The sequence below is a fragment of the Hippocampus comes genome, unplaced genomic scaffold (genome assembly GCF_001891065.2).
Source record: "Hippocampus comes isolate QL1 unplaced genomic scaffold, H_comes_QL1_v1.1 scaffold9, whole genome shotgun sequence".
Taxonomy (NCBI): domain Eukaryota; kingdom Metazoa; phylum Chordata; class Actinopteri; order Syngnathiformes; family Syngnathidae; genus Hippocampus; species Hippocampus comes.
Window position 1 is genome coordinate 998,873 of NW_017805275.1, and position 24,488 is coordinate 1,023,360.

Here is a 24,488-nt window from a genome sequence, read left to right on the forward strand (position 1 = left end):
TATATATTTTTTTTTTTAGGCGGCCTTCTTATGCAATTGAGCTTTTGAGCTTTACTTTAGAATGTAAATTGAAGATTGAATTGGATGATAAAGGTAACTGCGGTAAAATGGAACAAAGGGCCATATGTTACCATTCTGTCGCTTAATTCAATTTGGTTCGGAATCATTCCTGCGCAGGTTGCCTCTTGTGGGTCGCAGAGCACGGTCTCAGTGCTCAGCCGTATAATACACTCCTGTTGTCAATGGTGATGAGTACAGGTTCTCTTACCAGGATGACTGGGGGCGCATGTGATCACTCACAAAGACAGCATCAATTTTATATTCCATTGTGGAGTCAGCAGATCATTAGCAAGTCCCTGAATGACACTTTTCAATTAGTGTGCGGATGTGTGTAAGTGGCGCATGCAATGGACACTTTGCCAAACACAAATGCCCCCTCAGCCGTCATTGTGTTGACAATTTCACTGAGCCATCAAGTATGTGCTGTTTATCAGAAGCCAACACTGTTAGGTAATGCAAATCTGTGCAACAAACAAGTTCCTCTTCTTTTGCCCTTTGACACAGTACCCTTTCAGACAGTGTGGTCTTTTGCTTGAAAGTGGCAGATTTTCAGGGTGGTTATTACGTATTTTAATTTGCAAGAAATGCAGTAAGACTTTTTATATATTTGTGGACACTGCTAGAACGGATTGAACCAAAATAGACACTCACATGGTTTCAAAGGGCCCTTAGAAAACCCTGTCAAGTCTAAACCACAGATTTATTTCTGTCCTACTTCTTCCAAGTATATATCTCTAAATATCACATTCGCTGATTTCTTTAACTTTGCTTCTCTTACATTACAAAACACAAGGTGATCATCTTCTCTTCATGACACTGTAACCCTGCGGACTCAGGTGGCTATTCGCCTGACTAGTGATTAATCATCATTCTTAGCAGTAATCACAAGACAGCGCTAAAACAAGTCCCGGCAGACTAATTGAGAATAGCATTTAAAAGGAGGAGAACGATCCTTATCAACGACCTACAGCATAGGTCCTGGTGAGAAAAGGCCGTCACTAATTCTTGCGCAAGTAGAGCGGCCGCGACACTCATTTGCTGTATCGTAATGCTCCAAACACCTTCCAAATTAACCTTGGGGCCAAGGGATCCAAACTGGCCTTTCTGATAGCGGGCGGCACAGGGAGATGATTTAAACGAGCTAATGAAAATGGATTTATGGTTGGGATTATCTTGCCAGGTCACTTAAGAGGATATGACTTTCTTTTCCAGGTGATAAATTTACATAAGGGGGACCTTCGGGGACAGCTGCTGAAATAAGTTGACGGAAAGCTTAATTAGCATACGACAGCATGATTTTGCATTCCTGGCCACAAGTATGAAATCACTGGCGTACAATGACAGGGAACTCACTGTGAATGTTCTGCGCAAAGGCATCTTCCCAACAATACATCTTGATGAACTTTATGCAACCAAGGATCTCATTCATCAGCCTCACGCGCTGGTCAGTCACCACCACACACTTCTTGCGGAAGTATGCCGTCAGCCTCGAGGCGAGCATCTGTCCAGACGGGAAGAGAAAGGTGGAGGCGATGATGACACGAAAAATAAGAAACGGGAAAGGAAATGAAAGTAGACAAAATCACATTAAGCTGTATTGCAGGCCCGCCTACAGGGCCGATGGATAAATGGCTTTCACATCAATACCAGTGGTTGCTCAGTCAGAGCGCAATTGGAAAAGTAGCTAGAGTGGTCAGAAGATTGATTGCAAAATATCAAAAGAGGATTTTTTTTCAGTTGGATGTTCGGAAAAAAAATGAGATGGTTTTTATGAACCGCACTCTTTAGAAACGAGATGATAACTTGAACTAACCATGGCGGGATAGAAGATGATGAAAATGGCTGATCCAATTAAAGCAGTGGGGCCGAGGAAGTAAGTGGTGTAGGTCAGGCCAAGGATGCCCACCAGGGGCCCCCCAGCCAGCAGACAGCCCACAGAGACGGCCTCATAGAGACGCTGGCCATCAGTGGAGCAGATGTTGATCAGCTGGCCAAGGAACACAGTGGAACATTAAAAATAAGACTGTCACACGTACGATAAAAACTGTCTTTGGACTGATGAGAACTTGCACATCAAATGTTAAATTTTGGACAGTAAACTGTCATAATGCATGACTTAATCATCACATGAGCCATCAGTGCACCTGTCTTGACTCTTTTGAGGCGGCATCAAAGGAAGGTGTTTAAAAAAAAAAGTCATAATACAAGACGAAGCACCAAAGCATTACTGGAAACAGACACTGGTGCTGTCCATTTATTTTGTCTAGATAGAGTTTCAGTGTCATGATACTCTGTGATTATGTTGAGTAGTCTTGTAGATGACTGAACAGAACAGTTTTTGTTCCCATTCCCATTGGATTTAGATGTCTTTCAACCTTAGCCAGTATAAACAAACTTATTATAAACGAAGGATTTCTTTGATGTTTTGTGACTACAAGTAGTGCTGCGCCTCGCCGGGTATTCCGGCAGACTGAGAGTTCTATTACATGCCCCCGGGGCATCTGCCAACTGGGGAACAGAAAATGGACTAGATTTTAGCCCAGGGGTGTCCAAACTCGGTCCTCAAGGGTCACTGTCCTGCCTGTTTTTCATCTCTCCCGGCTGCAACACACCTGATTCATATAATCAGCTCATCAGCCAGCTCTGAAGCAGCATTAGAACAATCCTGATGGAAAACAGGCAGGACAGCAGCCTTATAGGCCCGGAGGTGAACATGCCGGCTTTGAACATGCTTTAGATTTTCATAGATTTGATCCAGGCGCAGGCAGACAGATTCTGTGTGTGTGTGTGTGTGTGTGTGTGTGTGTGTGTGTGTTTGGTCGCTGCAGGGTGGTAGGGGTTGTCACACACAGATGCACAATTGGGGTGGAAAGAGGTCTTGAAGTGCCCACTTTAAAGCGGCCAACTTTCCATCATCTGCAAGTGGAGATCTTGCAGTTCCTTATGGACGCACTTTGCGCAAGCGATTGAGCGAGTCCATTATTCTTCCGCAATGTAGATCAGATGCCCTCACCTACGCTGAAGTTAAAGGGAATGAGAACAGCTGCTGAGACCGATCAGGAATCAAGTCGGCTCTGTTCACTCCCACAACGGTGCTAACTCCCATTTCTAACCGCACCCATCTGCAAAAATACCCAAATAAAGAACATTACACTCAAGTGCAGTTCGACCTCACTTTGTGCTCGATGTGCGTTTAGTAAGAAAATAGGGCATGTAGACTACTATGTTAGCTTCTCACACTACCCACTAGCAAGCTGCCAGGTTTTGTAAGTTGTTATCAAGTGGTCCGGTGTTAAATATGTAGGCTTTGTTTGAAGGTTTTACATTACAATAGTGGCTGATTGCACATGATATTTGTGTGACAAGTTTGATTCACAATGTAATTAGCGACATTTATTTCCCATTATTGCCATATTATTTCGAACCTTAATTACCTGTTATTGTCATTTTATTTCAGTTGGTTGGGTTTTTTTCCATTGATCGATTTGAATGAACTGAACTATTTTTTTCCTGATGTTATGTATTGCTTAAAAAAACTAAAGAATCAAAAACAAAAAAAATGTAGGTGCTCAATCATTTTCTGATTGACTATACTTGTGTGACAATGAGTCATGTTGAAATGCTATTTCAAATATTGCCTATTTCATTCAGACAGTTTTTATTTGGGCCTCCGTATATCCGTCACATACATGGAGAAGACTAGCACAATCCTCGCCAAAGAGCAAAGTCATACTTAAAAGTCCATATTTCCAAATGTCAATGTTATATGTCGACTTCTCTAAAGCTTAGACAGCCTGTTGGCAATGGAACCTAATAAGTGTGGAAATTAAATCTGCCTCACTCATCTTCCTGTGGTGCTCTGCTGAGAGGTATAACTCAGTGAATACGACCTACCTCGCCAGGACTGATGTCTTTGGTGCTGCGTAGGCGGAGGATCCTGTTGAAGGCGAACGTGAGCGCTGCCCCGCGGAGACGGGCGGCTGTGCGATAGTTGACGGCCCACATGAGCGCCAGAGACCAAGAGCGCATCAGTTCCATGGCGAAGATCCCGGCAACCAAGCAGAGTCCGTATTTCACGCAGCGCTCAGAACTCTGGGAATATTCCAGCAGGGCTCGAACCAGGAGTGCCTGGGAAACAGGAAGGGAGAAGGCAAAATAATAGTCCCACAGCAAATAATAGTGATAACATGGTAGAGGGCATTACCAACTGTTATGACAGTGCTTTTGTTCAATTATAATATCAGCAAAATGTATTAAGTGATAAACTACAGTGAATCCACTCAGAACAATTTTGTGCCAGCTTGTGTGCTGCCAAAATCAGACAAATGAGTCATTGTGTTGGAGCTAAAAACCTCTCACTGTAAGGCTCTTAGTTGAGCTAGCCAAAAAGCACCAAGTTACATATGACTATAAATCAGCTTACATTACAAAAAGAAGTCGCACCAACTCCGTAATATCCGCTCGTATGATTTCAAAAAGAGGAGGATTAATTTTGCAAGCATATTCTGCCTTTCCCCTTGCCTTTTTGTGTGTTTTTTTTGGGAGGGGGGTGTGGGGTGTAAAGAAGAAGATGATAAAAGAAGAAGAACATAAGAAGACTAGACAGAATTTTAAACATACACACATAGGGTTAATTTCATCATATACTTGTGTGACTTAATGAGATGATTGGGGTACAGTATATTATCATGCATGAGCAAGGCAAAAGAATGGCATGACCAAAGCCTGACTTTGGGGATCTTTGGTATTAAGACATATTTCGCTTTCTAAAGGCCTGGTAATCTGCCAATATGTAGTCACTTGAAATTGCAGAGCTGCATAAAATGGGCTAATTCTGGAAGGGGGGTGGGGGGGTGGAGGTGTGTAAAAAAAAACAAACTGACTTGGGACACCACAAGAACCAAAAAAAAAGCTGGAAGGCATCCTGGCCGGATCAGCACAGTGTCAAGGGAGAAGAGGATTTGTGAGGTACTCACGGGCCCAACAAAGCCTGCCACCATTGTGAGGAGGAGGGCAAAGATGGCCACCAACATTCGGGTTTGGCAGAATCTCATAAAGACTCTTGTCAGGGACGCCCCCTCGCGCCCTTGTCTTTTTAGCTCGTCGTGCCACAGAGATTCCAGCCTGGAACACACAGCACAACCAATCACAATGACATCTATTTTAACCAATAAAGGATCAACGACACATCCATTCCATGTTCGCACTGAAGTCATAAGGTTGTTCCTATTCCTAATTTACTTCAATGATGAGAACTGACCGTTTTTGTATTCTGTCACCATAAAGGAATATATTCAGACGATAAAACAATTAACAGTGCTATACTGAGCGGTGACAGAAATGGCACGGGCATAAGCAAAAGCTTATTTAAGCCTGACATTCACTCATTCATTTACTTGGTTATTTTTACAAACATAAATACTTAGGTGGCAGGGCAGATTAAATCTTTTCACCACAGTCCTCGTGTTTTCTTTCTATCCTTTTTAATTTCCAGAAATAAAGTAGAGCTGTGCTGAAAAAAATGTCAGCTTTCTTTCCAGCTAGCACAATAGGGAGCATACTGGGATTGAGAGGCAATCACACAGACCAAAAGTCAGAGGAGAAAAATGCCAGCAATTAGGCTGAAATTAACATACGGTTGACCTACACTTTATAATCAGACTTCCATGAATGATGGCATGTAATTAAACTTGGAAAGCTACACGCTGATGTATTAAAGACGTGTCTAATGTACTTTTATTGCCGTATAATGCACTGGAAAAGTGTGAGGAATATCATGTTGGCCAGGTTACTAATGACTCCCTCAAGCAGCAGCAGCTGGACCACCGAAGAGAGTAATTTATGTCCTAATGACTTTATTTAAAAAAAAAAAAAAAAAAGACAATCAAAGGCAGAGCACATAACACCAAGACATTTGCGCTTGATAATTACTGCTTGACGTCAAACGGCTTGAAAGGACGAAACGATGTAGTCTCGGAAGCCGCGTGGCACCCAATGTATTGATTTTAGCAGGAGGAAGCAGTTTGAATGAAAAAAAAGAAGAAAGAAACAAAAACCACTTCCTTGAGTAACATGCAGCTTTACAACCTTCAAAAGGCGTATTACCAAGATTCACAGTTCACACTGTAAAAACGATTATCCCCAATGGAATTAGCGTGTGAACGAGTTTATGCAGCAGTTTGGCAGTAATGTCAAAGAGGAACGACTGGATGATAACCATAAAACAGAAACTGAATGTTACAGTTGATTTAACAGTTAGGAATGTCAAAATGTATCTTAAAACATTGCCTGGACAGTATAGCTTATCCAGCTAAAAGTTCTTGAACCTCAAAAGTTAAGGTAGGTGCCATCTAGTTCGACCCAACTTCCCTATTGCGGTTGTTTGTCTAAACTCCACTCTTATTCCCCTTGATCTAAAACGTTAACTCTCCAGATTCTAAGACTCCAAACGCAGAAGAGCGAACCATGGCAACAACATGCTGGGAACCAAACAGGGATGAGTGGACAGAAATGTTCTCGGCAGCCGCGAGTCAAGCTGATGTTTTGAGAGCCGCTTTGGCTCAGACATGGCATTGAAGATTCACACCTCGCTGGGTACCGGCAAGTGTCAACTCTCCCAGGGTGAGTTTCTTTTCTCTTCTCCCCCATCTCTCCAACGTCTCTGCTGTGCATCTCTGTTGCGTAACGGTTCCTGCTATGGCAACACACGCTAAATCCCCGCATGCCGCAGAGCTCCTGCATACCATCATCGCCCAACCCTGACCATGCGAGAGCTCTGTGCCGCTTTAGTGTTAAACTCACCGGACACCACATTAGGTACGCAAATTCTGCCTTTGCAGAGATGATCATGCTTTGCTTTGGAAGACTCTATTTTTATTACTCTGTAATTTGATAACATTTGACAAAATTATTACCATATTTCGGTAGAAATTAGTTTAGTTTAATTTAGAAGTTTTTTTTTCCAGTGTAGTTATAATTAATGTCAAGTGAAAGTGGAGTTTACAATAGAATAAAAAGCCGTCCAGCTAGTTTCTGTCCCGCTCATCCAAGTTGGAAACTCTTCCAGATGACTTTGGGCGAGAGGCAGCGAACACTTTGGACTAGTCGTCACTAGCCAGTCGCAGGAGTCTGACACAACATTGCGAGGTGACCACATCTTATGAGTCTACAGAAATGTATTTAACTGGTAAAGATGCGCATCTCCACATGACGCAATATCTCCTCTCATAGTCTGCATGGTAAGATTCCACACTTACTGTTTGTTGGAGCCCAAATGGCTCTTGCAATGTCCAAATGCGAATCTTCCTGGAGTTCGTACTGCATACCGTATGTCTAAGTGTTAAGTTTCCAAGGGTCTAAGTTTTGGTTAGGAACAGAGTTTCAAATGCTACATTTCAATTGACTGACCTGACAAGGATGACATTTACAACAAACATCTTTGTTCACTTTCAACCTACTGAAGGGGCGGCCAGAACAACTGTCTTCCCTTAAATAACAGAAGGTACAATGAATCTGTTACCGTTGTTACAAAAAACCAACCGTGTGTGTGGTGTTCAACAAAACAGTAGTCCTGTGTTCAATATCTGTGGTTTTCCCCACTGAGCCATCCGGCCGCCATCAACAATTTCTCATCACATACAGTACGTTAAATTTAAAGTTGTATGTTGTGTGACTGGCTCATTATTAAAGTCATCTTTTTTTTTCCCTTTAGGCTGCGGGTCAGTGGGTTCACACATCTTATCTGCAGTTCTGTAGTCGTGGGAGTCTGCAGTCAAAGACAGCTAATGACAATGACTGTTGGGGAAACCGCATGGCAGGCTGAGCAGTTAATGACATAACCGCCAAAGTCGGACGCTAACTCCGACTCTAATCTGTAATCGCAGTTATTCTTAGCTGCCCGCCATGCCTAGAACAACTCCGCGCTGGAAATATTACAGGACTGGATGTCCATCGATTAAAAGGGCCGGTGTCAAACGGAGCACGCAGAGTGCAAACACGGGCATGGGCACGGACAGTGGGAATCTGTTCACTGCAAATTCCCACACAGTGGCCTTGGACCTCGTTCTAGCTATCTCTCAGTCCCTCTCTCGCTACTGTCAATATTTGACCAGCGGGAGCATCGCCTACATCGAGGTGCAGCCGGGAGAGCACAGGAGGGCTTCTTCCAATATTTGTTGAAAAATGGAAAAACAAAAATAAAAGAAATAAATTTAAACAATCCCGCCGAGCTAAGAGTGTGAGAGGCGAGAGGAGTTGTGCGGATGACCGCTTCATCTCAGCAGTGATACACTGGAAAAGAAAACAAAATCCTTTTCGCCTCAGTGCTCCATATCACTTTAGAATTAACCCTTTCATGCTCTCTGTAACCTGAAAACATGATAAGCTGTCCACTGTAGTAACGTCTGTCCCTGGAAGGGTTAAATTCTACTTGCAAACAAACTCACGATGCCAATCCAGGTTTTATTCTGGTACTCTCTTAAAGAGGCTTTGCTTAACAGTGATCCTAATTGCCACCACGACGGAATGCAATCTTGTGATTGGAGCCCTTTGTCTGTCCGAATGATTTCACCATAACTATTTAGCAACTTCACCGGGGGTTGGGAACTGGCTCCCGAAAAAGCCACTGTGTGAGTGAACACTATTTTAATGAAACAATTCAATTCGACCACAATATTCCCTCTTCCAGAATGAAACTTCTGGATTAGCTAATAGTTTCAATTCCGACTCTGGGGATTTTGCAGGCGAGGACGTGGTCTACGTCAGCATGACACAGCAGTCGAAAACAGCACGAGTGGACTCAACATACCGACTAACAGCTGTTAGCTTCCTCATACAAAATTTTCCGTTCCAAACAAGAGCACTGTGGCCAATGAAGTCTGCCAAGACAAAATGGTTGACGCTTGTGATAAAATTCTCAGCTTTATTTTAACTTAACAATGATTACGATAGTTGTTCCACCTAATAACAGAAAACATGTACTACAAGGAATAATGGTATATTACGCCATAGTTTCAACATGTTGAAGCAGTAGAGGCATAAGTGATGTTGCTACTGAGCAACAACTTACTGTAACAATTAGAGTAATTCATACCCAGGAAGTCTGCTGGCTTTCCATGAAAATCAGAGCAGAAAATTAACAAGAAACAGCTTTATTGAAGAGTCCATTTTGAACTCCAATGTTTCACTGTACAAATCACAGTGCTGTATAGCCCCACAACACTGCTAGGGAATGAATGGATTGAAATCCACAGGCTGACAAAAGTGACCATGTCAGTATGTTCAGTGCTTAACTAAATCAGCAACAACTTCAGAACCAGCTAGTTTGCCGAAGTTGGCAAGCACCCTCATTGAAGCAGAAGCTCAACAAAGGTGGCAAAATGGAGTTTGTCACCGGCAGTTCAATGTTCACATTGTAATGCCCGAGTATTTCCCAGTACAGTTGAGGAGTGAACGGAGTGAGGTTAAACACGAAGTGTGTCGATACCTTCATCACTTTCAAGATGGATGTTCTAATTCAACCACCTTTCAACAGGAATGAGCAAGTACTTCAAATCCTGTCAACGCCGGTGGAAAGTGAAGTGAGTGAGGTTCCGTAGATTGCAATGTTAGCATGACATTTGAAAGTGAAGAAGTTCGAGCTTGGAGCCACAAGTTATTACTTCTACTGTCTTCTACCGTCAATTTTTAAAGCGCTTCAGCATGGTCCGATGAGGGGTGTTGTGCTGCTCATTCCATTATGAATCATTGAAGAGTGAGATGGCCGATACCAATTCCAATACCACTCACACACATTAACTGCCCAATTAGAGTTGCTCAGTAACAGTTACTCGGGTCATCAAATTTTTACTACATTTTTTTAAATCAGAAATGCAAAATAAATTTTGGGGATTTTTTTTTGGTGCTTTTTCTGAATTTGTCAGTTTTTTTTTTTGTTAACAATAACAATACTATTCAACAGCATAAATGCAGTAATATTCATGAATTAAGGTTAGGTTCAGAAACTGGTGTAATTTTTTTCTTAAATCTCATACAGTAGCTATAAATTACAACACACAGTAAAATCCATGTTGTGCAAGCTTTTATACATCACACTTTAAATCAAAAGGACTAAAAAAACTTAATGTGCCAGAAAAATGTAGACATTTTCAAATCATTGCCAAAAATATGTTTGGGGGACACATAGCCTTCCCTGATTAACATTATTAATCGATTAATCTGTAATTTGTTTTTGATAAACTGCTGAATCTGATTAAAAAAAAAAAATCTATCTATCTATTGTACAAAAACAAGACATTACTTCAAACTGACAGTGCAGAAAATGCAGATATTATGCGAACACTGCACTGCACAGGCTGGTCTTAAGTTGGCTGCAGGCTGCAAAAGTACAAGCTGTGGGTGATCATTTTTTTTCCCCTGCAATTAAAGGTATTGATCGACATATGCAGATTACACACTTCTCCACACTCACGACTACAAACTAACCATGCAGGCTAACCCGAACTCCAGCCAGGAGGGCCTAAGCCGTTATTCAAACCCAGAACCTCTCGACTTTGAGGCTAATGTGCTCAGCAGGATTCATCTTGCTGCATTGGAATATAATTTCTTATGTAACAGTTGATTTATATAATCGTGCGACTTTTCTTCACTGGGTCCTCTTTGAGTTTACCTGGGGACCATTTTTCCCATCACACTCTTGTGTCAGCATTTTGTGTTTGGCGCCTACTTCATCGTCACACAACTGCGCTCACCTTTGGCAGTTGACTTCGGAGGCTTCGTGGCAGGACAGCCCCCACACGTCATTTATGGACAAGCTGGACATCTTGTAGGCTTTCACGGCCAGCGGCGAGAGCCAGTGCAGCGTCATGAAAGAAAAGAGGCCGGCGTTGTCGACTGGGTGCTGGTGTCTAGAAAAGAGAACCAAGGGCTGTCGGTGAGACATCCACAGCGGTGCGTGGAACACACAAAAGCATCATGTTGGAAAAAGGTTGTGTGTGTGTGTGTGTGTGTGTGTGTGTGTGTGTGTGTGTGTGTGTGTGTGTGTGTGTGTGTGTGTGTGTGTGTGTGTCTGGGGGCAGGGGTGCTTGACCTACGTTGGCATTTGAAGAAAGTCTTGGGAGTTGAGGCAAGGTGAATGTTGCCTGCAATGTTTGAGCAGTAATTTGCACGCTCTTCAGAGAAGAGCGGCTCAGGGCTTGTTTATCACTGAGCATACATTACGTTCAAACGCGCAGCTGTCTGCTACTCGGGGATAAGATTCCACTTGTTATCACGGCTTCATGCGATAGGCCAACAGCCAGAAGGGGACTCAATGCGAGCCTGTGTCTAGTTTGTGCTTCAGTGGGACTCTGGATGTACAAGTGCCATCAGGTTTCATGACTGTAACGTATTCACCTCGTAATTCAGCACTATCTGTTTGTTTGCATTTGACCAGCAGTGAGTGTACAGCCGAATGTCCAAAGTCCAATGTGTAACGTCAACACATTTCAAGATTCAATAGGATAAGCTCCGCAAGTGTGTTTGGCTTTTGCTGTGGCGAAAACAACATGTGGGCTCTCCATTACACGTCTGTTACTCTATTTCATGTTCATTCGGGGTTATAAAAGTTAGCTTTTTTATACACAGTTCAGATTAAAATAAACGTCACATCAAGTATTGTGTAATAATAAAGTAAACTGGACTACAATTCCCGAAACGACTTTTAACCTTCTTCCGTATGGCCGTACAGTAATAATGAAATAATTCATTTCAAAGAAAGGGGAAGCTCATGTATCAAATTAATCGACAAAGCTGAAAAGACATGTTCACTGTAATTACTTTCTTTTATAAACATAAAATGGAGTGAGTTAGTTAGCAATTCTTAAAAGTGTTCTCATTTTCATTTGATGTTATTGAAAATGTTTCTTCAACTTGGGTTTTTTGTTATTCCGTTCACTATACCAACCCTAGTTTCATTATTCACTGCATGTAACTTCTCTTTTGACATTGATATGACAGTTAATATTACCTAAAATGTGGCTGTTGTAAAAAGGTTCATGGTGGAAAATGCATGACATCAAGCAAGCCATGACACCAAGCAAGAGGTTGTTTTTTTTTTTTTTTTTTTCTTTAACTGCGGCAGTCTTCAGTTTGTTTTCTTGTGGAACATTTTCCAGAAGGTGGGCTGCTGTCGTGCATGATATCTAGCGATACCATGTCGCGTGACATTGTATGACAATTTGTATGATAACATTAACTCTCGGTATGTTGTGTTTTATTTAGGCCTTTTGTAGATTTGTTACACTCACTCCCCCAACATGTTCCAAAAAATGTGAGGAGTTTCGTTAGAGCATACACCAAAATGAGTTGTTATTCAACTTAATGTGTTTTTTTGTTTTTAAGTTTCTCCCGGTTTCGCAACATTTTCTGGCCTGTTTTACTGACCCCGCCCCACCACCTCCATGACAATTAAGCTTTTTAAAAAAAATGAGATGCAGTGTGTGAGCTGCATATTATGTCATTAAAATCAACACTTTTTTTTTTCATGTCCTGACATGAACAGGGTGTGCTCTGCCCAATAAGGTGCTGCAGAAAATGTCTGGACATGGACGCGAATGCCATCATTTACTTGTGTGTTATCCTGAAGGGCTTCAGTAGTTGTATGCTTTGCCGGTAGCGCCCCCGTTTCTTGGGCCCTCGCTCCACAAACACCTCGGCTTCTTCCTCCTCTTCCTCGGGCTGGAGGGAGGCCATGGGCAGGCCCTCCAGCCTCCCAGCGGCTTCCAAGGCGTCGGGAAACATGGCGGACCCTGTGGAAAGGACGGAAACATTGTGAGGACAGTCAAAACATTTGCATGTTACTTTCTTGAGTAATCTGCTGTGTATTCGGTTTACTCACAAATTACCATGTTGTAATTGCTAGTATTTGTGTTTCATAAAATGTCTAATCATGCAAATTATTATCTGTCAATCAAAATTACAGATTTTCACCAAATCTAAAGAGTTAATTGTTTTTAACACTACTGAAAGCATTGAGCAGCAGTGTAGATATAAACAGGAGTTTACTTCAGTTGTCAGGGGTCTTTTTTTTTTTTTGTTTTTGCTCACGTTGACATTTTTGCAGCAGGAAATCGAAAAGTGTCCTTCACAGGTTCTGCTTTTTCCTTTTGAGCCTTGTGAGGTGTGGTGCAGAGTCAGGATTGAGATTTTGAGGAATCACCTTCATGGAGGGTCACAACAGCTCACTGGCGCACAACTTAAGCACTTATCTATTTAAGGAAGTCTCGAGTTCTGGAGTGGACAGCTGAGCTTCTTGCGTAAGGGTTGGGGAACGTTGTACCTCAAACGATGGGGCATTGTAAGTCAAATTTGTGAAAAAGTATGGTTGACCAGATGTTTACAACTTTGTACTATATTGGGCTTGGCTACTGGTTGATTAATTTCAGTTTATTTGGCAATATAATTCATTTTTAATATATATTTTTTAACGACCTATATAGTTCTAACTGGGTGCCTGCTGACATGCACTGCTGACACTCACTGTCAGGTTCATCAATTTGACATTCAGAAATAAAACACAGAGGAGACAGGAGACGCAATTCTGGTACCAGGGGGGAACGAGGACAAGAGTTAGGTTTCAGTTCTCTGCTCGTCACCCAAGGACCTCCCCCCTCACTTATTGGGAATCTAATACATAGGTGTGTCCAACCTAAAGGGTGAGGGCTGTTGAAGACACACTGAACTTGTTTGACTATGTGTGTGTATGAGTGTAAGTTACTTACATATGTGTAATTATTACAAAAACATCAAGTTGCAGCTGGTGTTGACAGCTCCGTCCACGTCCGACCTTGCTCCTGTTTAGTCTTAATACTTATCTCTTTCCAACCACTTTCTCGGAAAGGTGGTTGCGTCCCTCAACTGCCACGCAGTGCACTCAGCATTCTTGATTAGAAATGTGAGTATATATTGATTAAAAGCATTATATCTTTATTAAAAGCATAAGCGTTCGTCATTGCAGACATAATCAATTTATCATTGCAGGCATAAGCATTCTTCTTTGCAAGCATAATCAATTTATCATTAAAGGCATATGCGTTCTTCTTTGCGAGCATAATCAATCTGTCATTAATAATAAGCAAATGTATGATAACTAAAAACAATCAACCTAACACTGACAACATGAGAATCAATAAAAAAGCTGTGTTGCCAACCTAGCCATTTAATCATGACCATATTTAGCATCTTTTCAAACTACTCTCACAACCATTTTCCAAAAAAAGAAACTTGTAACTTCAGTTCACGCTAAAAACACAAAATTAACAGAATAATTTTTAATTGTTTCCTGTCTGACCAGAGAGGAGCCTGGTCAAGGTTCGAAAGTGCGACTGTTTTACTCGCATGTGCTCCCCTCAATTTCATTTCAGTCGCATGGCGCTCGAGTGCATGTTTTTTGGCTCCGACCACTACATACAGTGAAGGTGCTCCAACTCTGTCAGACTTTCGAGCAGACTTTAGAAAAGCAGACATATATCAAGAAGAATGATGGGTGTGAGATTACTTTGCTATTTTACTGAATTACAATCAATATTCCATCTATTCACTTATGTCACACTACCGATCAAATCTGTAAGGTTCCATCCTTCATTCTTGTCTTAAATAATAAAAACGAACAACTTTGGTGCCGTTTAGACTTTGTTAAATCCTGGATACAAAGAAAGATATTAGTAGTGTATAAAACATGCTTTATTTGTGTGTGTTCAATTGCTCTAAAGTGTTTAAAATGGTTTTCTTTGTTTATTTTTTTTATTATTGAAAACATTCAACTAAAAAAGCTGGTCGCACCAGTACACCCGGCCCCAGTGTACCGTGCTGGTGGAAGGCAATCATGGCATCAACCGTCAATCACATGAAACATTGCCAAAGACTTGGTTGCCTTTTGTATGTTGCAAAAGCAGCGGTGTATTGAGATGTTGGAAACTTTTGACTGCTTCTAAGTTGCAAATGTAACATTCAGGTCAGCTTGCGTCACCTCTAAAATTCTAGAGTTCGGTATGACACAAATGATGACTGAATGAGGATTGTGCAATGTGCATACATTGCTTGGTACTGGGAAAAAAGAAAGTAAATCCCTGAATGGAAAAAAAACAAACAAAAAACAAAAGCAAACCTTGAAAAAATGTTTTTTTGTTGTTTGCTGTTTTAACAAGCAAAGAGAAAAATTGGTTAAAACCAGAAATCAGATTTTTATGAGAAAAAAACTGCACCTTTGAATTTTAAACCGTCACAGCCAACCCACAAGCCGTAAGTTTTTTTTTTCTTTATAAAACAACAAACATCCAATCTTCGAGCACGTGTGATTAAAGCCTTGTGTGTTCCTACACCTTGTGATCCAGAGTCATGTGGTACATTTTCTCCATGTTTTAAATTTGACAACCAGTCATGGCAGTGGAGGAAGCCTAAAGATAAAAGGTGCACCCCTCGCTCTCTTGACGGGTTTTGCTTGCTTCAAGACCGTCTCAGAAAGCACAGATAAATTCATGCTGCATGCTGATTACAAGAAATGTTCACCTCAGTAAATGATATGGTCAGGGAAAACAAATAATTCAGACAGTGGGGAAACACAGTACAAAAGGTACAGTACAAACCAAAAGGACATATTAATCTCAACTGTCTGTTTTTTTTCCCAGGCACTCCGACTTCCTCCTACAATCTAACAATATGCATGTTAGTTTCTCTTGAGAGTCAGTGATTTCCAACCAATGTGCTACTGTGGCACAGGAGTATGCCGGCGAGAGATCCTCAAGTATTTACCAACATGTCCATTTTCATCTATCTATCCCAGCGGCGTATACTGGTCGGCACAATAATTAATGTGCTTGGATTGATGGCAGAGAGCACAGGTGTTGAAGTCAAGGCCTGGGGGCCAGATCTGGCCCGCCACATCATTTTATGTTGCCCGCGAAAGCAAATCAAGCATGTCAATTTCCATGATGCTGGCTAAAGTCTGAACCAAATTTTCAAATTGTCATATGTAATCTACAATAATAGTCATTATTCTTGACTTCTGATTTTAAAACTAGTTATTCATCAATTTGTTGTGTGCTGTTTATGTAATATGTAGAGGTGATTAAACATTTATATGGTTTCCCAAAATTGATAACAGCCCAAGGCAACCCGTAACTACAATGTGGCCCACGACAAAAATGAGTTTGACACCCCTGGGAAAAAGCATAAAATTCATCTGTGCATCCAATTTTTATACCATTTCTTTTTGGGTGTACAGTGATATTTTTCCAACATACAATATGTGCCATGATATATTGAATGTTCTAAATTCTAAACGTGAGTGTGAATGGGTGTTCGCACAATATGTACCTTGCAATTAACTCACTGAGTCTTCCTCAAAGTCAGGAAAAAATAGGAAATGTCTGGATGCAATGTTGCCTTTAGGAAGGTAAATGTATCAATAGTATTGTGTAAGGGTAGACAAGGGTCGCCAACACACAACTTTACTAGCATGTGTTTGTATCTGAGTCATTGTTGTTGACCAGCAACTGGACATTTGGTGTCATATTGAGTAGAAATAATGTCCCAAATGTTAGTTTGTCCCACGAGCATCACACTGACCTTGCCCTACTATGAAGAAGCTTGCACTCTTACTGTTTTGTCACGGTTAGTCTGTAAAATGGAGTGAAAATGTCAACATGGCAACACACTTACGTGGATGGATGTTGTGCTGGCTCGGCTCACACTTCTCAGATGTTGTGTTTACGGGCAGCCAATGCGGATGAAGATGACCATGTTTGCTTGTTTACAGGCTTTTGGCTCAGAGACGTGAAGGGAGCACACAGAAACTCATCTTCCGGATCGGTGAAGGCGCTGCCAGAGAAGGAGGCTGCGGCGTCGGATGCGGGAGGATGGAAGTGCGACCGGGAAAACATGATCAACTTGTCCTCCCGTCTCACGTGGATACAGTACGTGCCGCTTCCTTCCAAAGCTCCGCTTCATCGACTCACCAAGCTCCGCGGGGAGAGGAATTCCCGACGTCACGCCGACGTCACAAAGCGTCAGCCAATTGGTGACGGCTTTCAACGTCACGGGAATGAGGAAGTGCATGCGGGAGACAAAGGGGGCGGAGTCGCGCCAAGAGGGCTACGTAATCACGAGTGCTTGAGGGGCTTGGGGGAGGGGACGAAGGGCGCCGGCTCAACCTACGATCTGATTGGCTTCCCACCGTCTCGCCCCCAACGCAATTGGTGAATTGTCGATTTCCTCGTGAAGCTTACATACTGTTCAGAAAATATTAGCGTCACTATAGTTTGAAACTTTATCATTCATCCATTCATTTTCCGAACCGCTTGATCCTCACTAGGGTCGCGGGGGGAGCTGGAGCCTATCCCAGCCGTCTCCGGGCAGTCGGCGGGGGACACCCTGAATTGGTTGCCAGCCAATCGCAGGGCACACAGAGACGAACAACCATCCATGCTCACACTCACACCTACGGACAATTTAGAGTGTTCAATCAGCCTACCATGCATGTTTTTGGAATGTGGGAGGAAACCGGAGTACCCGGAGAAAACCCACGCAGGCCCGGGGAGAACATGCAAACTCCACACAGGGAGGCCGGAGCTGGATTCGAACCCGGCACCTCTGCACTGTGAAGTCGACGTGCTAACCACTGGACTACCGGGCCGCCAGTTTGAAACTTCATTTTTCAAATTATAATTTTTCGAGCATAAATGTGGTTAATGCTGTAATTTAATAACACGGAGACACGTTTTTTTGTCTTGTTGTTTGAATATTGAATTGAATACAACTTTATTGTCAAATGTGCTGCATGTGCAACATACAGCACATTTTTGTTGTGTTTTTGGGCATTGCAGAGAAACACAAGCTCTCAGTCACCGAAGTGGACATTTACAAAAGAAACAAGCTGACTAAACTTAATATCCTGCATCTACGTCATTATTGTATCAAGTAACACTGAGTCACATTGTGCAACATCGCATCCACTGTGATCATCAAATGACACTTGCCAGGGGGAGTATGTGTAATTCCAACATTTCCTCTGAAAGCATGAAAGCAGATCTAACAATTCTGAAACTCATTTCCAGCATTTAGTCTTGTAGTGTTCATAAAATAATAAACACCTTGAGCACTATTGAAACATTTGGGAAACACTATAAGTGAGGGTGAAAAAAATGAATGGAAAGAAAAAAAGTCGCAATTGAAGGAGAACACCTTTTTTTGTTTTTGAGGTGCGGGTTATTTTCCAAGATCAATTTCGTAGTCTATTTAGAATAAAGACCATATTTTAAGATCATAAAGTCATAATCTAGAAAGAAAACCAATGTAATCTAGGGTTCATCGGGATAGAAATACAACTTTAATCTTGTAAGAATTTGACTCATTTTCTTGTGAGCATATGTTCATAATCATCAGCGTAACTACATGCGGTTTCTTTTCTTATTAGTGTAGTTAAGTCCACTTCAGAGTCAAAATTGAAAATAAAAAATTGACTTTATTGTCCATTGCTTTCTCACAAATATTTGCTGTAAAAGTACAATTTTTGCTAGCATATATATTTTTAATTATTTAATTTGAATTTGAGACAATTTTAACTACAAATATAGTCCACAACTAAAAACACAAAACAACCAAAGAGGTGTCCTTGGCTCCACCAACTCATCTTATGCCACCATGGCAACAATGCCATTTTTTTCACTTGTGTGTGTGTGTGTGTGTGTGTGTGTGTGTGTGTGTGTGTGTGTGTGTGTGTGTGTGTATATGTGTCACCATTACTTTTAGTTTGTGTAGCCTGCCATTCAAATTTGAAGGTATTATTCTCAGGCCAAATTGTTGCAGATGGCACAATTTCTATTTCTTGGAGCATTTTTATTTCTCAGCTTGCATTTCTTCACAGCTTAATGAATGCCACACCCACTGACAGCAGCTGTTTGTTTCAGAGATTTTCACAGGAACACAAGAATTCTATGCAAGTGCGCTCTCCCAGTGTCACCTGTCAGCCAATAAGCAATTAGCTCAGCTTGCCTGTCTGGAGTCCTCAAACATCAAAAGTAATATTCACATTTTGGATGCGCACAAAGTAGTCATTTGTAAGCAAGAGGGTCAAATTGAATGTAAAAGTACATCACATGCAGACTTGTGTTATTAGCCTCAGTTAGCCAGTGTTACCCGGTAAGATTTGGTGATTTTAGCCAGACAATATTAAAAACCCAGAAAAGTGCAAATCACTTTTAAATTTGATACATTGCAGAGAGCGCTGTTAGGCCTGCCACATTTGAATGAATTAAGAAAACAAAAATCAACAGGTCTAGAAAATCAAGCTGCAAAATGAAGAATTGAAACGAAAAGAACTGTCCACTGAAAATACAGTGTCTATAGGTACAGTATGTCACAACAAAACTAAAGTCTTTATACTGTATTTGGCAGCAAGACCAAAGTAATCTAGAATCAAGGAACAACACTGTGTTTAAATGTTGTCAAGATGTTAGGAATTAAGGAAGTTATTACTTTTTTAAAGGCTTCAAAACGCAGGCAAAAAATGTCTCAAACTTTTGTCCGTTGTCACCATGTGACTGTGCGAAGTGATGTGCGGCTGTTCAGGGACAAGTAAGTGCAAAGAGAAGCATTGTGAGTCAATTTAATCATAGGGAACGACTGTGGCTGCCATTAAAGCCATCTCTGCAGTGCGGCCCGGTCTAACTGTTGTTTGCTTGGCTAATGAAGCTTCCCACGCCATCGCTGGGAAGGGACGGCCCACTTATCCCAGTGGACAGTTCCCCTGAGTATCCCCCACATTCAAGGTTAGGCGACACACATTTTAGCAGACTATAATTTTCCTCTGCATTTTACACAATTGATCTAACTTAATGTGTATGCCCCTATAAATGCTTAAAAATAATGTGCTATAAGTTGACATAAAAGTGCTAGCTAGCTTTCAACACTTTTTGGGCAGCCATAGACAAGTCACCCTTGCGGGCGTGCGATAAACATGGAAGGAAATACTGCACGAAAATCATCACATTGAAAACGAGGCGGCAAATGAGATTCTACTGTAAATAGACACGGAAAACACATTTTAAAACAAGCTAGAGCTATTCTTTCGGAGAGGAGTGCAAAACAGACCTGATCACATGAAAATGGCCTCAAAAAATGGTGGAAACGAGTCAGTCATCACATACCGAATGCATACGCTGTATATGTACCGTAAATGTATGCTTGAGCATTCATGTTAACTTCAGCACCAAATATAACGGTAATAGCTGTTTTGCATCTATATTATCCAGGTGTTTGGACAAATTCAACCAGGTAACATTTGTAATCATTAACATTCGCACCGTCAGCCAGGTAGCCAATCCGGCTACGAGATTGTGCACAGAATGATATCTGACTATTTTATTCGCATTGTTAGCATCGCAGCTAAACGGGAATATATTGTTTGTTAAACCTCCACATGTTAAACCTGGTGCTAACTGCCGACTGAATCCATTCAAATATATGGAAACCTTGTTGCCAAAATCTCTTTGCGTAAAGGAGAAAACAATACGTTGGGTTATTTTCCATTGAGCATGAAAATATACGTGTCAGCAAATGGGCAAAGAACTGGATAATACTTTTTTTTTTTTTTACAGTGAAGATTGTATGAGATTATGAAATCTTTCCCACAAAGGATGATTGCGTCAAGATGTGGCCTTGCTGTGCAGTCAGCGTACAACACCCAGGGTGCTGCTCGTGGTGGGAGGAAACGGAATACGTTTAATAGCTGTAGTTCAACCTATACTCAGTTGGAGGAGCTGTTGAGCCACCAACCAGCCATTTGGACTTTTCCGCGGACCGAGTCCACAATAACACATCCATCCCTCTCCCAATGTGCTACAGCACCCACTCAACACACCTCTACTTGGAAATCACCAAAACAAACACTACTTGGAATCGATACTTGGAAATGATGACAAAAATAAACACACGTGCTTAGCTGACCTTGTTGGTGCACCTTTGCTCTGGATACTTCACTGCGATATGAGAAGTTTCCGCCGGGCTGCATCTTGTCATCCTCGCGAGTAAAATGCGCTCCAAAATAGAGGAGCCCCTCAGTCGCTTCTGTTGGTAGCGTGTATCATATTTTTTGGGAGGGGGGGGGGTATTATTCTGAATAAAGGTAGGGTTTTTGTTTTTGTTTGACTCCTCCTGTCCTATTGTGTTAAAAAGATGACATGTACTGTAGCTGTAGCAAATTGCAGATAGTTGCAGCAATCTCCCACCTTCACTCAGTTTCATCATTTTCTCCGCCTAGTTGTATTGAAAAGTGTTTATGTTACACCGGATGTTGCAGGATGCTGTCGCTGTGCGGAAGTGCACACAATTGCAGCCCAAGCCATTGGGTTCTGTGCAGAAGACACAAGTGGATACATTTTTTGGGCAGCTTTCCAGGATCTCTGCCGAACCGAAGTGCCCGTGTCATTTGCACGCCGTAGTGATTGTTGTTGGTATTTTCGGTGTCATGTCACCAGGCATAGGCGGCATCCTATTATGCGCTCACTGAAGCGAGACGGTCATAATGAAGTAGATGAGGAGGCCGTCAGGAAGCAGCACGAGACAGGGAGGTAATTAAGGCTATCTCCCGCATCACAAAATCACCCAAAGGAACCCCACACATCCAATTAGAGTCATCTTCAGCATGGAGAGGGGGTGTTTGTAAATGGGAGAAGCAGCACGCGGGCGCCCTTCGTTGTGACATTGGAGCGCATTGTTTGCAGCTTCACACCTTTTTAATGCCTTTAAATGAACAAACATCAATGGCCAGAGAGAGCGGTGTTCCAGGGAATTTTAATTAGTCCGTTTGCTGCATTCTCTCGTGATACCCGACGCGTTGCTTTTGTGCACACCACCAGCCTTACAAAATAAATAAATAAATGCTTCGTGGTCCATCAACGCAAAAGAGAAGACATCATTAGTGTCCTTTTTTATGCCACGGAGGCGGCAGCTGTGACGAAAAGGCGTGGAGTCTCTCTTCAGGGCCAGAAGTTGCCAAACTGTTTCATGAATACGATAAATATAGGGCATGTGAAATCATAGCAATGTAATGCTGAGAAGCTGAGAGCCGCGTCATTTAGTCATTCAACTGCACAGTAACTGTCTAAAAAAGGCTCTAATGTAGAAATGCCGCATGTTTATGACTACAAAATAAAAATTACACTCTATGTAAAATGTTTAGCATTAAAACAAAAACATTCAGAAACTATTTTAGTAAGAAAATTTTACATTTTACATTGCATTTCGCGCCTGTGCGCTTATAGGACATGGCTATTAGCATTTGATGTGAGTGTGTGTGAGTGGCATCCCTCCAAGCCTGCCCACTGCATGCCATAACGCTGCCATTAAAATGAAAACCAAAAAAAAAAAAATTAATCAAAAAAAAAAAGATTCTGAAAAACACACCAAACAGTGTCATATTAAAATTCCCTTTTTATAATCAAAAATACAATCCAAGCATGTACAGCATATAACAACAATTCAATGCAACTCTTCACAGCCTTTACAGAAGATGAAGAAATATATGATTTCTTTTGTTTTTTTCATAATCTATGTTACAAACTAGGAGGGGCGGGGGAGGCGGGGTGGATGTCGATTGGGTTTTGGAGGTTTGCAGAGTTTGACCCTGATGACGTGGCAGGTAACACCTGTGTAGTCCTGCTCGCACCCGCCAAAAAGGCTCAGAAAGCTTTGACGCCCAACTCACGTGGGCCGCCCTTGTGTGCGAATACAGTGACTCCTCAGCTCCGACTCCCGAAGAAGGGCGGCCGTGTCAAGTAAACATTCTTGTAACCGCGCAGACGGCGTACTGACGCCCGTGGAGGGTTATGGCGCTCCCCCCACGAGCGCGCCCTTACGTGCTCTTGATGCCCTGGAATCCGCAGAAGTTCCAACGTTTCTCCAGACTGGCGCCTACGCCCGTCAGCTCCTGCCTGAAGGTGCAGGGCAGCCGGGAGAGGAGCGCTTCCACCTCGGTCGGGTTGATCTACAAAGTCAAGAGAAGGCAATGAAAATCAGAGGTGAGGGTCTGCAGTCGAAATATTGGTTTCTTATTTTCATTTGAGAATACATGCTAAACAATGCTGTGTTGTTTTGCTAACCCACTCACTGGGTAGCTGTACATTTTCAGCAGATTGGGTCACTTTTACCAAGGGTTGGGATAATTATTTTGATCAGGGTGGATTTGGGCGGGATGGAGAGCTGAAGCTGGTCACCATTTATTTTTCAGCACAGGTATAGTGATAATCTGGTAGCCCGATGCACTGGGTATGAATTACCCAGCATTGACTCAGTCTCTTTTGGACCCAGCGCTGGGTTCGATATTGTAGTCAATTTGGATTACTTTTGACCAAGCAGTTTGTGTAACAAGACTGCTCAAGCCTGGTGGCGTGCTCACACGACAGTGCCGCGTGTGATGTCAATAGATAAGCGGAGTGGACTTGGCTTTTTCTTCTTCAACTTCTTGTTGTTGTTGTTGTAGGTGGAGGCCAGCCGAGCATATTGACAAATGTGTGTGCAGCTGCTTAATGAGTGTTGTGCGATGGAGTGTGTGTGGGAAGAACAGACAAAACGAAAACGTGGGCAGCCAAACGCATCATCGAGGCAACAAATAAACACGAGTCAAGGGAAGTATTTTTGTATTCTTTCTTGGACACGTGTGTGTGACACAATGCGTCACAGCAATGGAGGAACAGGCTGGCACTGTATCATTTCTCGGGGTAATGAGAGAACCTGCATGCACAAGACAAACTAATGACTGCTCAATAAAAAGTGAATATTTTTCTCGTATCATTGCGAGAGTATTTATAGGAATAAAAAGTAATGAATGAGGAATTTACACTCTTCGTGCCGCTAGGTCAAAAGTAACCCAGATTGGGTTTTAAAATAGCTAACCCAATGTTGGGACCAAAAGGGACCAAGTCAATGCTGGGTTATATAGATCCAGCACACTGGTTTGAGGATTTGACACAGCACGTTGGGTCAAAATTTTGTTCCAACACACTACCTATACTAATGAGTTCAAGATACCAACAAAAGAAGTACCAGATTATCAGTATAGCTGTGGTTGAAAATAATTCTAATTTTGGGCTATCTGCCCTCACTGAGATTTGAACCCCGGCATCTGTCTCCAAAGTCAGGAGTGATACCCAGTGATTCAATGCAGCCAATACCAACCTTTCTTCAGACTGCACTTCAATTCCAGTACACAAACGCAAAGACAAGCTGGAAATCCAACATTCAACCCAATCTGATGGTTCAAAACAATTAACCAAACCTTGGGTATTAGTCCTCTGAAAAACTCTTCTCAAAATCCACAGCTACCCAGCAAGTGGGTGAGGAAAACTATTCAGCATTTGTGTGTGTGTGTGTGTGGGGGGGGGGTTTTCTCTCATTTG

The 24,488-nt window shown here is 42.0% G+C and overlaps 2 protein-coding genes across 5 annotated transcripts in view; both read right to left on the minus strand.

Annotated features, from left to right (window-relative positions):
- Positions 1 to 17,176, minus strand: part of wu:fb13g09 (multidrug resistance-associated protein 5) — a 41,824-nt gene extending 24,648 nt beyond the window's left edge. The window contains exons 1-7 of the mRNA XM_019870031.1: positions 16,756 to 17,176; positions 12,665 to 12,845; positions 10,809 to 10,964; positions 5,037 to 5,184; positions 3,955 to 4,188; positions 1,874 to 2,047; positions 1,414 to 1,561 (exon numbers count right to left, since the gene is read on the minus strand). Coding sequence (XP_019725590.1) covers positions 1,414 to 1,561; positions 1,874 to 2,047; positions 3,955 to 4,188; positions 5,037 to 5,184; positions 10,809 to 10,964; positions 12,665 to 12,837 — 1,033 coding nt within the window. The 5' untranslated portion in view covers positions 12,838 to 12,845; positions 16,756 to 17,176. The remainder of the gene's footprint in view (positions 1 to 1,413; positions 1,562 to 1,873; positions 2,048 to 3,954; positions 4,189 to 5,036; positions 5,185 to 10,808; positions 10,965 to 12,664; positions 12,846 to 16,755) is intronic.
- Positions 17,177 to 22,506: 5,330 nt separating this feature from the next.
- enox2 (ecto-NOX disulfide-thiol exchanger 2) overlaps positions 22,507 to 24,488 on the minus strand; it is a 193,171-nt gene continuing 191,189 nt past the window's right edge. For all 4 annotated transcript variants that reach the window (XM_019869956.1, XM_019869957.1, XM_019869959.1 and 1 more), the window contains one exon: positions 22,507 to 23,077. In XM_019869956.1, the coding sequence (XP_019725515.1) occupies positions 22,946 to 23,077 (132 nt within the window). In that variant the 3' untranslated portion in view covers positions 22,507 to 22,945. The remainder of the gene's footprint in view (positions 23,078 to 24,488) is intronic.